General features: G+C 33.1%; 1 protein-coding gene across 3 annotated transcripts; it reads left to right on the top strand.

Annotated features, from left to right (window-relative positions):
• The first annotated feature begins 3643 nt into the window (after positions 1 to 3643).
• Positions 3644 to 13194, top strand: LOC136339787 (glutathione synthetase-like). Of its 3 annotated transcripts, XR_010732206.1 has the most exons (12): positions 3647 to 4715; positions 4926 to 5160; positions 5224 to 5367; positions 5421 to 5548; positions 7152 to 7194; positions 7246 to 7484; positions 7537 to 7635; positions 7688 to 7900; positions 12007 to 12126; positions 12431 to 12538; positions 12595 to 12824; positions 12879 to 13193. XR_010732206.1 is itself a non-coding variant. In XM_066283276.1 (11 exons), the coding sequence occupies exons 1-11, from the start codon at positions 4657 to 4659 to the stop codon at positions 12722 to 12724; spliced, it is 1515 nt and encodes a 504-aa protein (XP_066139373.1). In that variant the 5' UTR covers positions 3644 to 4656; the 3' UTR covers positions 12725 to 13194. The 3 variants fall into 3 exon arrangements, 2 of the variants coding, with proteins under 2 accessions (XP_066139373.1, XP_066139372.1); XM_066283276.1 differs by having other exon boundaries at positions 3644 to 4715; positions 4929 to 5160; positions 12595 to 13194; XM_066283275.1 differs by having other exon boundaries at positions 12595 to 13193.
• Positions 13195 to 14711: the final 1517 nt, after the last annotated feature.

Raw genomic sequence — 14711 nt, 5'->3', positions numbered from 1 at the left:
ATAACAAATTACTATATATCTATCTTGAAATTTTAGCGACGTCGTGTTCGATATATTAAAACTCTTTCAAAATGGAAACTTTTTTTCATATGACTGACCTTTTAACTTTAGGTAATTATTTCTAACAATTTTTCCAGAAACGAAGAATATATCATATACTTCATGAGGTTGATAACTTAGAAAAAAAAATTTAGATTCACTGGGTGTCCATGTTCTGCTCCCTAATGGAAAGGTAGGACATCGGCTGGAAGTTCACAAAAGTTCCACAGAATAGCCACTAAACCATGACTGCATACTACAGATTCTCATTTATAGATTCTACAGGGTGTTAGGGAAATAACTTTCGTAAATTTAATCAACTATAGAAAACATAATTTTAAACAAAAAAATTCCTTACTACAGGTGTCCTAAATCCAACCATTTCCCGGGAAAACAGATCGGAAATTATGTTATTCTTCTGGATATTGGCAAAGTCACGTCATACTTCTAAAATCGCGTGGGTGAGTATTTTGATACGAAACAGCGACAAAAACTATGTGTTTATGCACGAATTTTTTCTTTCTGATTCCGGGCTATGTATTTACATAGGTATTTTGTTAAAGTATTAAGGGACTAATTAAAAAAATATCAAATAATTCTTCATTAGTTAGATAAAACTACTTCCCTTAAGTTATTATTATCAACTGTTAATAGTACTGTTGGAAATTATGAAGATATTTAGTGGAAATTGGGATTAACAAAACAAGAGTGTACCAACAGACTTACTTATAAACGGCACAAACACTACTGCGGTACGAGCATCGTGAAAGATTACAAGAAATATTTCCCTTTTTATATATACGTGAATCAGCTTGGTGCGACACGACATGAGACAACAATGCCGAAATTATTATTAATCTATTACTATTTAGATTTTAATTTTATATATAGATTTGTAATTTAACAAATTCAACAAGTACCTAATTATGTATGTACATTTGTAATAGCATCACGCCATTACTTTTTCACCATATTTACCTCAGAACCTCGTTATTAGGTTTTTAAATTAAGCGTTCAAAATGTCCACCATTTGAATGTATATAAACTTGACATCGTTTTAGTCAATTTTTTCCCGCACACTTTGAAAAATCACTGGAATATTCCTAATGTGATCGGTAGCATCGAAAATGCGTCATCACAAATGATTTTCATCCCTTATTTAGGCAGCCTAAACCAAGTTTTTCATGAAACCCCTAAAGAAAAAATCCAGAGGATTAAGATCCGGAGATCTGGCAGGCTAACGATTGGGACCATTTCTTCCTATCCATCTATTTCCAAAATTATTATTTAAGCGCTCAGTAACTGGACGGCTTATGTGTGCTGGAGTTCCATCATGTATGTAAATATCACACAATCGCACGCAATTGAAGATGCACATTTTCTAACAAATTGGCAAATCATTGGTTAAAAAATTTAAATAGTATTGTCCATTTAATCTTTGGGTTAAAACAAATAAGCCTTTTAAGCTGATTTCTTATAATCCCAGCCTGCAAATTTATTGAAAATTCATGTTGGAATTTTTTTTTGGGGTTATTACATGGGGATTTTCTTCCGCTCAATCATGAAAATTGTGAAAATTCCAAATTCTATTCTGTGTAAAACAAACTTCGTCCGTCGATAAAATACCAGACAAGAAATTTGGATTTTTTGTTGCAATTCAAGACACCGTTCACAAAATTGTTGCGTTGATGCAAAATTAACCGGTAAAAGAGCTTGAACTATTTGTACATTATACGGGTAGAGTAATTTTTTGGGAAACACCTTCTTAGCGCACAGTACTCTTTGTACTTTTTGTTGAATCCTCTTCCATGAAGTTTAAAATTTCTTTTTCAGTTTCTGGACCGACTTCTCGCGCTCGATCTCATCCTTGGTATTTAGGAATTATGCTACCTGTATCCAGAAGTCTTTAGACACATTGAATAAATGTTTGTCGAGCTGATAGCTGTCTTTCTGGATAATGATTGTCGTAAATTCGCCTGGCCTCTTTAGAATTTTGTAAAGCCTCTCCATAAATCAAAATCATATCGTAATATTCAAGCAGTGAATACGTTTTTGTTTATTTTATATCGAAGTTAATTCACCAAATATTAAATTAAAGGTCAATGAATATACTGATAAATTCGGGTCCATCGGAAATGCAAAAAAATTATCAGAATAAATTCATACAATTGGTAAAGCAGCGTTGACGAGTTAGATTTCGCTAAAATCTCAACTATTAATTCGGTTTTAAATTGCTTCTGGCAATGCCATTGCTAATTAATTTAAGTTTTTTTTTGTAAAACAGTCAATACTTGTCAAACTCGTTTTGACACATTTATTCAAATTTTACCATATAATCTAGTTTTTCGATTGTCAACTTTAACCCTTTTTCTAATAAAAACCATCTAATTTTCGACCCTAGTTTAAGAAACTTTTTATTTAAAATTATGTTCTTAAACGTTGGTTAAATTTACGAAAGTTATTTCCCTAATACCCTGTATACAAGTATCCCCGGTTCAAGTGGAAATATAGGGGTTGTGCAGTGAAAGAATGACCGTATAAGGTTTAACATGCTTCTTACAAAGACTAAGGAAGTGGGTTGAGAGGCTAGTGCCATACGTGTGTCACAAAAGGATAATACTAATATTTATTAATGGTTCAAGTATATATTACTGCTACTATTACTTAACGAAAACAAATGCTTTGTTGTGAGTAAATATATATAGGGCGTCCTATTGTTTATTGATTATTTAAAAAAAATCTTTTTGTTCCCACAATATAGTGAGAAAATTTTCGAAAATAGAAATATTTTATTGCTTAATATTTGCAAAGCTTCTTAATCTAGAAAATTGTTGATTATGACTACCTTGAGTGAAACAGTCGTGTATTAAATCTATCTCGACCAATCTATTACTTGAGGAATTCACTTTATCGGTTAAAAAGAATCAGCGTCAACACCTGGATCTTTCCTATCATGCCCAGCACATTGTGTTCCACTTCTAGTGTTCTTACTTTAACTGGCTTTCCTGATCGTCCATTTCGTTTTAATGTGCTTTCACGGAGACGTTGATGAATAGCTTGAAAGGTTTGTGGAAAAAAAGTAGAAAAATGTGGAAGGTATGAAAAATCGGATAATTGCTGGGTGTATCTCAATAAGAAACGATCCTGGTGTTTTTTAAAGAGTTCATCAGTTAATGAGGAAAAGATTAGATTCTTGCATCGTAGTTAGAAACAGTCTTTTTCAACAGTTCTTGTAGTTTAAAAAGTTTTACATGTTACATTTAGTAATAAAATGAAAATTTTTCTTGCTCTGTATCTTTGAAACAACTAAGTTTTTTAAAAATTGTCAAAGGACAAAATATTCTTAGAATAATGCAGGGAATAACCTCCTGAATTTTGCAGAATATTTAATGGACACTCTGTGTACCTACTCTGTACTCTACACATTTTTTATTTAATTGTCGCAAATGCTTTGTTGATGTAGTAGGTACTCCACATGTGAAGTAGGTATTTAAAGCGTTAACAGATACCTCTTTTTACGCGTACGATGCAGCTCCAATAAATTGTTCTTACAATATTGCTGATATTTTAGTACAAAATCATAATTTAATAGAAAACTGAAAAAATCGAATTGAAAAAGAAACATCTTATTTGATACTTTATTTGTTGCTGTATAAGACATATACATATATTCAGCTGCATTCACTAAATCTGGATACAACTGATCGATTTTTGACGATTTTCACCCAATAAAAAAACGTTGAATAAATCATCAAAATTGGACAGAGAATAAAAAAGTTTCTATATGATTCTCATTCATCAAAATTTTAATGTGTCCATTTTTATGCAATTGAGCGTATTTTTGAAGTAATTTTATCATCCCTTGCAATATGTATCTAGTTAAAGAATCGATGCTAGTTAATTTTAATTATATTTAAGTCATGTCGCAAATTTTGACTTGTAATAGGTGATCAGCACATGTCCGGATTTGAGCAGTTATGAATTAAACATTATCGTATTTCACATATTGCCTTAGTTACAAAGTACAGTACTGATAAAAGCTAGCCATATACATACGTTGTGCGTTACAGAAACTTAGTGGTATACGTAGGTAGGTAAGCAGTTAAGTAAACTTTAGTAGCACCTGCGTTTTGTTCTATACAAAACTATATGGTAGCGTGGTGCGCATACTATATTTAGTTGACAATTGGCGATATTTATTTATAAAATAATGATATTGCTGTATTATTGCTACACCAACAAAAACAGTCATTTATTGATCATCGAACTTGAACTAAAAATAATGAACCACAATTGAGTTTGAGAGTGTAATTCCATTTAATTTTTATTAAGTGTTAATAAATATACCAATAAAGACATATGAATAAATCTATTATTATTCACCCACCGTTTGTTTTATTGAAACATGATATTGAGGAACTGAGTGTGTCATCTTTCAAAACCTAGAACATTACTTATTAAAGCGACTTGCATAATTGTCTGTAGAGAGATTTCTTCACCACATATTTTTATCTGATTCTATTGCCTCATTCGTTACGGGCATTGATTTTTAATCTCAGTTACAATTTTTATATTACTTATTTGCGGTAGTGGGTAGACATATTTTAAGCCATTTACATGAGTTACGGCTTCAGTTTTCATAGTGCTACGTGCAAAATTAAGTCCCGAAACAATAGGTATGTATGTGTTACTTATTTACGTGAAGCTTAGTTTCAATATTTATTCGAATCATATTTACTGTAACGCAGAAAAAAATCAAATTGTTGAGGGTAAAAAGACGAAAGTTATTCAATGTTGTGACAGTTAAGGTGTCTGTTGCGTAGATGCGTTTTATTAATATTTAATAATTTATAATATATCATATTATATTTTATTACAATTTACAGCAGCACTTACACTATTAATATGTCAAAAGCGAGACTTCCCGCGAGCGTTCATATTTCCTTAGAGGACGAGGAACTTCGAGAACTCGTCTCCAAGACAAAGGATTGGGCAGTTATGAATGGAATAGGGATTAGGTCCAAGGTCAATTTCTCTGAGGATTCTCTCACTTTCGCCCCATTTGTATTACTACCCACCGCTTTCCCTAGGAAAATTTTCCACAAGGCAGTCGAAATTCAAGTACTGTGATGTGGATCATGTTTTTATCGCACAAATCAGAACATAAGTTTCATGAAATTTTAGACAACACTGAATGAACTTATGCATAAAGTGGCTCACGATGAGGTTTTTCTGAGGGACGCTTTAAAGGTCACCATACAAGTGGATGAGTTTACTGCCAACTTGTACAAAATATGGGAGGAGGTTCTTAAGGAGGGAATTAATCAGGTGACACATCCTTTTGGTACTGCTTCCATGTCATCTTCAATGACAAATTTCAGCCCATAAGTTTAGGATTAGTGCGTAATGATTTAATGTTGGATTCTTTGGACACGTGGAAGCAGGTGGAGTTTAACACTATTGCCGCTGGTTTCGGATGGCTCGGTCCGGCCTCATTGGCGATCAATAAGTACTTGCACCCGCAAATGTGAGCAATGAAATAGATACACCCATCAACTTATTACGAACCTTGTAATTGCTAAAACCTACTAATTTTATCAGGAATTAAGTCAGTTAGGTAGGTGTGATGTATATTTCCCTTTATGATAGAACATTTATCTACAAAAAATTCAAAATTTGGAAAATTCAATTGTTTCTGTCTAAGTGCTTTTTGACAGATATCATTATAACCGTCTCGTGACGTTATCTAGTGAGTATTGATTTTTGCGATAAAAATTTTTGGTAGATAGGACATCAGTTTTTGAAACTTTATTTGCTTCGAATATCCTGTTGTTTCCTATAGAAAAATGGATCGTAACAAGAATTGTTCTCCTGAAGAAAAATTTTTAATAAGGAATCTAAAAGTTGATGTAGCATTGTTCCCGTTTATTGCAAGAGCTGTTCGATGTTCTGTTGGAATGGTCCAGAACACTTTTAAAGTCATCCGTATCAAGAAAACAAAAATGCAGCTCGGCAAACTACTCCTAGTATGGATCGAAAAATTGTGCGAATGGTAGAGAAAGAAACTTTTAAAACGGCTTAAGGAATACTTACTAAGTCAACTACAGACTATTAGGTCAAACGCCAGTGTCGGTGTTTGGATAATTCGCACAACGCTCCTAGGAGAAATCTTGAACGAAAATACTAAGAATGGTCGGGAGACGAAATTAAAAAAAAATACTAAAACATTCTGTGGAGTGAGGAATCCAAGATTATGTTGTTTAGTTTAGATAGTTCGGGATTGGTGCGAAGCAATCCAAGATCGGCGTTGAATTCCATATAAACATAGGGTGAAGATCGCAAACCACGGAGGTGGTGAAATAAAAATCTAGGAATGTGTTTTTTGGACTAGGATGGATTCTTTCGTAAAAATTGGTGGAATTCTAACTAAAGAGTCGTATTTAAACATTTTAAAAAACCATATGTTACGATATGCCGAGGAAACCATGTCTTTGTGATGGGTTTTTCAACAAAATAACAACCCAAAGCGCACGACAAAGATTGTGCAAAATTAGTTCATCACGCATTCTATTGATGTTATGTATTGGCCCTCACAGTCGCCAGACTTAAATCCTATAGAGAACCTTCGACGGTACTGGAGAACCCCCTTAAAAGAAAGAAGATCGACTTCTATGAAAGATTTATGGGCTGTAACCCACAACGAATGGAAGAAAATACCTGTCGAGTACGGCCAGCGACTTATCGCCTCCGTGCCCACTAAATGTTAATAAGTTTTGGAAATAAAGGGGTATATAATTAAGTACTAATTATTAAATTTTATATTAACACGCAAAAAAAACAATGTTTTAATAAATATTTGACTATTTCTTAGAAATATCACATTTTACAACTTTTGCGTTTTTTATTATAATTTCTAAAATTTCACGTAAATTACTAATAATTTACTGTAATTTCATTCTAAATATTGCATTAGATAAGTATTCAATATAAAAGTGTTATTTCTTGTAAAAACTTGGGCAATACAGGGCGTTGCGCAGCAAATGTGCAAGTGTATTTATTTCATTGCTTGCATCTACATACCCTTGATGGTCCTTTAAATTATCATATTTCAGGTTTGTTTTAGAGGAACTGGGACATTACGACAAATTACGCAACGTAAGAACCATTTTAAATACCAAAATACCCCACTATAATCAAGCATTTTAGTTACCAGAGAATAACGCTTTGGCTGGGATAGTTACCGGACTCCTAGAAGCCTGGACTATTTACTCTGATCCAAAAGCAGCCATTTTAATGATTATTGAGGACGTGACCTATAATATCTGTGATCAAAGATTTCATGAATTTGAGCTGAAGAAGATGAACCCTGAAGTAAAGATGATTAGAAGGACTTTGACTGAAGTGCATGATCGGGGAAGATTGAGCGAAGATAAACAACTTGTTATGTATGTAGACTCAAAAACCAAAAAGGGGCAGCAAAAAATAAACGATTTTTAGAGATAATTTTGTTGTGAGTGTAGTGTACTATCGCTCAGGATATTCTCCAGTCCAGTATCCAACTCAAAACGAATGGCAAGCCCGGCTCCTCATTGAAAAGTAAGGTCGAATAGTTATGATTCATATTATATTGAAGCAAGTCAAAGTTAAGATCTAGAGCAATCAAGTGTCCCTCCATACAATACCACTTGGCCGGAACCAAGAAGGTACAGCAAGTTTTAGCAATGCCCGGAGTATTAAAGCGGTTTGTGTCTGACACGAAGGACTTAGAGCATGTAAGGGATATATTTGCTGAAATGCATGCTCTGGAATTTGACGAATTGGGAGAAAAGGCGGTGCAGATGGCCATAGATAATCCAGAAAGGTAGGTATAGAATTGAGCAGTTTATAAGTAAGATCATTACGAAGACAATTGTATGTATCATGCTCTTATTGATATGTAAATGGAGAAATTTAGCAACTTTGAAGATTTGTGGTAAGTGCAAGAATTCAGAACATGAAAATGTCCCATGGGGTGTTTTGCAGTTCTACTCATATTTTCTGTCGGAATTATCATTAATTTACATTTAACTTAGTTCAGTATCAAGATAAAACAAATACTTTTTCGTTATTTCTTCCAATATGATTGCGAGGTTTTGAGACTGCATTGGCCTAAATATGAAAAAGAAAAATTCTCTACCCAATGCTAATTTCGAAAGCAAATCTGTGTTCATACGGGTTTCTAGAGGGTCAATTTTTTTCTCTTAAGTCCACTGTTGTAATTCCGAAAAACATAATTTTAGTAATAGAAATGACGATTAAACTTATTCCAAAGCGACAATATGAAATTATTAAGTATGTGATATGGTACGTTCAATTTGACCTCTTTGTCCAAATAAATGGAAAAACCGAATGGAGGTGAGATTAACGCAGAACCCATAAGAAAGATATTTGAGCGAAATTGGTCGGTGAGTGAATCGGTTTAATACGTTCTGCCTTAACCTTTTCTCCATACGATTCTTTCAAGTGAGTAAATGGGTCAAAAAAGCCCTATCATCTGATGGATATTTCACAGATTGTTCACAGGTTGTTTTGCCGATTCCAATTTACTATTTGAACATAGGCAAAGCTTTCAAAGAAATGTTCCGTTTCAAAATTAAGTTTTATTAAGGCCTCAATGCAATGAAAAATTGATAGTCCGTAAAATGATTGAAAGTTTCGTTTTTTTAGATAGGGATTGGGGAACATGGGAACAGGTTATTCTGATATAAAGGGTGTCTCAGGAAAACGTGTCTACCTTTAATAACTTTCCTGTTATTTGTTAAAGAAAAAATTCTAAAACCCGTCAACATTGATAGCGAAGGTGGAATCATTTGATAAAAAAGTTATTTTCGAAGTGTCATCTCTCTACCTCTGAAAACTGCCCTTTTGAAATTTTTAAATTGGAAAAAGGATTGTGTTATACTTCGTTTGAAAGGTATTTTTATTCTTTACGTGGGCAAGCCTTTATTTTTTATTTTTGTATGTAGGTCTTATAGAAATTAAGCAAAAGCCAACAATATGATTTTAACGATTAATGTTGTAATAAATGCTGGAAGTGTACAGTTAGACTCAAAAGGTCTCGATGTCCCAAACCTATCAATAACATTGACATTTCTAACATTCCCCTTAAAACTAATAAACCCTAATTTTTACGGAGGAACAATTTATTGATATTTTTCTCTGCACCTAGAGGTTTTAGTGTTTTGTGTCAAGACATCACCTTGCAGTCCGTTTAATTTTCAATTTGGTTAAAATGGTTTATACGTTATAAGAGAGAATCAAGATTTTGAGTCTGTATTGCAAAAACAATATTTCTGCATAAACGGCAGTTCGTACATTTAATTTAAATCATGCCACACACAATGATATGCTATCCTTGTTTTTATAAGTTTTTAATGATTTTCAACTACACTGGTTCCGTCTAAAATAGAAACATGAAGTGGACTGCTCAATGAGAGATTTTGAAGCCTAAATTGCAGTTCTGGATTATGATTAATGGACAACAGATGATTTACAGGAAAGATTACTGAGGAATCCAGTGTTTCAAAAGTACTGTGCATAGAATTTTAAAAGAAGTAAAATTTCACCCTTACGTGATAAAACTAGTACAGGAATCAAATAATGATGATTTCCTTATAAGAAATTAGGTCGATTAGAATTCTGTGATTACTTTAGTACCATGTTACATTTAAACAGACATAACTGTCGTCACTGGAGTAACGACAATTGTCTTTTGTACCGATAGATACATATTCAACAGTCTCAAAAATTGAAGGTTTGAGTTGGAATTTTGGATGATCACATTATTGTATAAATTTTCATTCCTGGAAGCTAAAATTGAGAAAACTATTTACAACTTCTACAAGACGCCATATGTCCCAGCATAGTTAAAACAATTGAACAAGATCGCCTCCCTTTAGAGCATGAATTACATTTTGAACAGGATGGACGCCTCCACACTATAATACTGTTGTCCGATAATTTCTGGATGAAGAATTTCCTGGAAGAGGCATTGGCAGAAGAGATACAGTGGAGTGGTTCGCGAGATTCCCTGACTAGTGCTCTGGATTCGAATCATCGCAAAGTACAGGTCAATAACACCAAAAATGTTAAACAATATGCGACGACATTTTGAGAACCATGTGCATGAAAGCGAAAGAAGGTTAGTTTCAACATTTCTTACGATAAAATAATTAAATCAGTAAATATGGTTTTAAAAAAAATTGGATTTTTTTTTAATTGCCACAAGATCGATGTATAAAAATTAAAAATAAAAGTTTGCTCCTCTAGAAATGAAAATTACTTTACAAACGAGGTATAACACAACCCGTCTTAAAATTTTAAAATTTTAAAGGGGCAGTTTTCAGATGTAGAGGGATGAAAATTCGTAAACAACTTTTTCATAAAATGATTTTCTCTTCCCTATCAAAGTTGACGTGTTTTAGCGTTTTGTTAACCAACAACAGGAAAGATATTTAGGGTGGACACGTTTCCCTGGGACACCCTGTACATACACCTTGCCGCTGCAACTTGGGACTATCTGTATGGTCTATGTACGATAAAGACACTCTTGTGTCTTCTGAACAGAACAAACGGCTTATCATAGTAAAGCTGGAATAATTGACAATTACTGTTTTGTATTTTGGTTGAAAAGAATTTACTTAATTTATTAAAGTGGGTTTAGATAGGACAGGCAGGATTTTAAAATTATTTCTTGCTAGTCTCACATGAAAATATCCAGCTACCTATACAGTGTGACTCATTTCTTTTGAGGTTAATCTGTAAAAAGTTTATTGATTGTGCGATTTAGCCCGATTTTTTTTATAGAGCTTGATAAATTGCACATTGTCATCAAAAAAGGCCTGGTTGATATAAAATTCAATGTCTACTATGACAGTTTCTAGGAGCAAAATTTTATAAATCATATTAACGATTTTTTTAGAAAAGATCCGTGTACGCCACTGACTTGATCACCTCTCAGAACGGACCTGTACAAAATTTTATTGAATAATTTTAAGTAATAACAATTTTGTTGAATAATTAAAAATGCACACAAGGTACTTACTTATTTTCAAAAATGTATAGTTTATAACAACTTAGTTATGGTCTTATGATGTCATTTAGAAAATGTCCACGACGTCCATTTTGCTTCGTTTTAAGCACATTTTTGGAAACCGATCTAATTTCATCGAAAATATAATTTATGCGTTGCACAGTACTTCGACTTACCGGTCTATCTGGATGTTTGATATTGAATTCTGCCGCAGCTTCTGCTGCCGAGCGCACGTTGTAGCCAACAAGACGAACAATTTCTGTTTTTTCTCTTACACTTAAATTTTCCATAATTTTCATGATTAATAATTTAATTTGTATCAAGCACAAATGAGTTTTAATATCGATGTTGATGTTTGTTGCGTTTGTTTGATAGTTAAACACTTCACTTGTTCTCCATAGCCTACTATGAAATTTTCAAAATAAATAACTACTGAGGGTGCAGTTTTAATTCTTCTACAAAATCGTTATTACTTATAACTATTCGATAAAATTTTGTACAAGCCCGTTTTGAAATGTTGTCAATCCAGTGGCGTACAGATTTTTTCTAAAAAAAATCCCTAATATGATTTATTAAAATTGTGCTCCTAGAAACTGTCATAGTAGGCCTTGAATTTTATGTCAACCAGGCCATTTTTGCTGAAAATGTGCAGTTTATCAAGCTCTTTAATTAAAAAAAAATCCGGGCTAAATCGCACATTTCGATAAACTTTTTACAGACCGACCTCAAAACAAATGGGTCACACTGTATATGTATTTTTGTCTCCTTTCATATTGAACGTAAGAATGTTCTGTACGCTTAATGCTGAGCACAGTACACACATAAAAAGTATTATTGAAATTCAATAATGTTTTAAATCTTCACCTATTTTTTCTTCTTTGCAATATGATATCTAGGTTTGTGTTAAAACCCCAAAGAGAAGGAGGTGGCAACAACATTTACAGTAGTGAAGTGCGAGAAGCCATTTTAAAAATGAGGGATAGTAAAGAACGAACTGCATGGATTCTAATGGAAAAGTAAGTAATAAAACAGGTTAAGTTTTTTTTTTCAAAATTGCTTTGAAGACACACCGTTAGAACGCTTGTGCGATCCATATCCTAATAATGCTCAATTCTTATTTTTTTCTCGATTTCAAGTTTGATTGGCAATTGCATTTTCTTATAAGCAAACACTGCAAAAAGAGCATATACCAATCATCCACATTTTAGTGTAATTGAGAAATAAAACAGCAATAATTCTTCCGGAGAATGTTACATTGCCGCTATTTCTGTACACAATGTCTCATTTCAGTAGATCAACAGATCGATGTTATAATTTCAGAATAAATTCTCCCATCTCAGTCGGTTACATGGTGCGTCCAGGTGGACCCAATCCACCGCCGTTAGTAGAAATGATTTCTGAATTAGGAATATTCGGGATGATAATCGGGTAAGACACTTTAGGATACCATTGGTGGACACTATGTCGCAGAAACAATTTTGCAGAGATTATCACAAAATCATGGTAAATCGGCAAGTTGGTCACATGTTCCGTACTAAAGTCTCTACTGCAAATGAGGGAGGTGTAGCTGCCGGATCTGGCGCTTTGGATAGTCCCTATTTGATCGATCTATGATCTCTTTAAATTTTACTAGACGGATTATTTATGGGAAATAATAAATTATCTCAAATCTTCCAATATTTGAGGGATATTTGACGTATCGATAGTTATTCCTGTCATATTGTATTAGATAATTATTACATTAAATTAATTTAATTCAAATAAGGAGCATTTTAACCAGAACGGCAGCACCAAAATCGACACTACCGCGTATGACAGCCTCAGCAGTTCCTGTAATTCTTGAATTTGGACCAGAGGATGCATTGCTGCGCCACTAGTGGACCCCCAGCTGTATTTCTTGCTACGCCTCCTTGGTTACTTTCTTTTGTGCTTCTTTAAGAAATTGCTTTACCTATCCCGACTCTTAATGATAGTTGAAAATCATCGATAATTTTTAATATATTCCAGAAAAAAAATTACTAGGACTCTAAACTCCGTCTTACGAAGATAAAATATCCACGTAAACAAACCAAATCCGTGATCTCTGGATTTGTCGGCGTTGATTGGTTGATTGTCTAGTCCGAATGATCAGTATTCCACAAGAACGAGGACGTTTCGTAATTTGAACTTGTTTCATTTTGAATGGAGAGTGTTTATTGCAGACATTAAAAAGTGGATAGTAATTTTATTGATAATACCCTTTTGACGCGCTAGACTTTAGTTTTAGTAGTTTTATTAAATTATTATTATATTATATATATATTAAAATTATTATTATTATTATTTATTAAAAGAGCTTGTTTATAAAACTTTTTAAGTAAACTAGTGGCCTGACTTCGGTCCTGTTCAATACTTTCGTTTTGAGCAGATCACGTGAATGTAGCATGCATTTGTTTACATGGATATTTTATCTTTGTAAGACGGACCACAGTAGTGTTTTCCAAAAACCCTGGAACAGTCAATTATCAGCGTTGGCTTCATAAAAATTAGCAAATTAATTTTATTTAAGATTCTTGCGTTAAGGGTAAATCCTGGTAACTTAAATAAAGGGACAATTTTCATAATCAAACGATTGGCTAGTCCCCTGATTTCGTGTCACACTTTCGATCTCGTACTACCTGGTAGGTCGCCGACGACCATAAATTTGAAGAGTTGTTACCCCAGAATTTTACTGCTTTGTTATATTGTATTTAGTATGATTTTGGATTTTTTCCCATTTACGCAATAGTGGTAAATAATGTTAAAAAGTAAAAAAAGCTCAGAGTTCCGCATTTCTGATCAACGCATTTTAATGGTCCGGATCTATCTGGATATTTGGTACGACACATTGATGCATTTCCAAAGTTTCAGGAAAAACTCAAAATTTTTGTAGTTTGATTATTTTCACTTTCAAATCATTGAACTTCAACGCTTGAAGAACCCATCGACAAATTGGTCTCAAAATTTACCTTTTTAATTTGAATCCTCGATATTTAAACTCGACGCCCCACCCATTTAATACTAAACGAGCTTAGCAAATTAATTTTGTCGCCATATTAAATAAAAGTATGTACGCAAAAATAAATGCGAAAAATATTGAAATATTGAAAACGATGGTATGGTTTTTTTCAAAAACATAGTTTTTTTACCGTAAACATTGATACATTCTGATCAAATATTAACATATCGGGTAATTATGTTTTAATATTATTATTAATGACAAGAGGAAACATTCAGATTGTCAATTATTTTTTATATCTTTGTCAAACAGTAATATCAGCCAATCACCGCAAGATTATCTAACATGCTAATATTTATTAATCTGTAGCTTTTAAATGATTGGAAGTTATAAAAAAGTTTTTATGCAAAACTTATTTAGAATGTATCAATGTTCAGATTTTTGACAAAAGGTATGTTTATGAAAAAAAAACAGCGTCGGTATAGCGACACCGAGCGTCGTTTTTCTATTTTAATATTTTTAATATTTATTTTAGCTTACGTTCTCTTATTTAATGTGGTGAAAAAGTCCCTTCCCTAAGTCCATCTCTTTTTGTATAAAAAAAACCGTCGAGTTTGAATGACC

This window comes from Euwallacea fornicatus, chromosome 6 (assembly GCF_040115645.1).
Source record: "Euwallacea fornicatus isolate EFF26 chromosome 6, ASM4011564v1, whole genome shotgun sequence".
Taxonomy (NCBI): Eukaryota; Metazoa; Arthropoda; class Insecta; order Coleoptera; family Curculionidae; genus Euwallacea; species Euwallacea fornicatus.
This window is presented reverse-complemented; position numbering and strand designations above follow the sequence as displayed.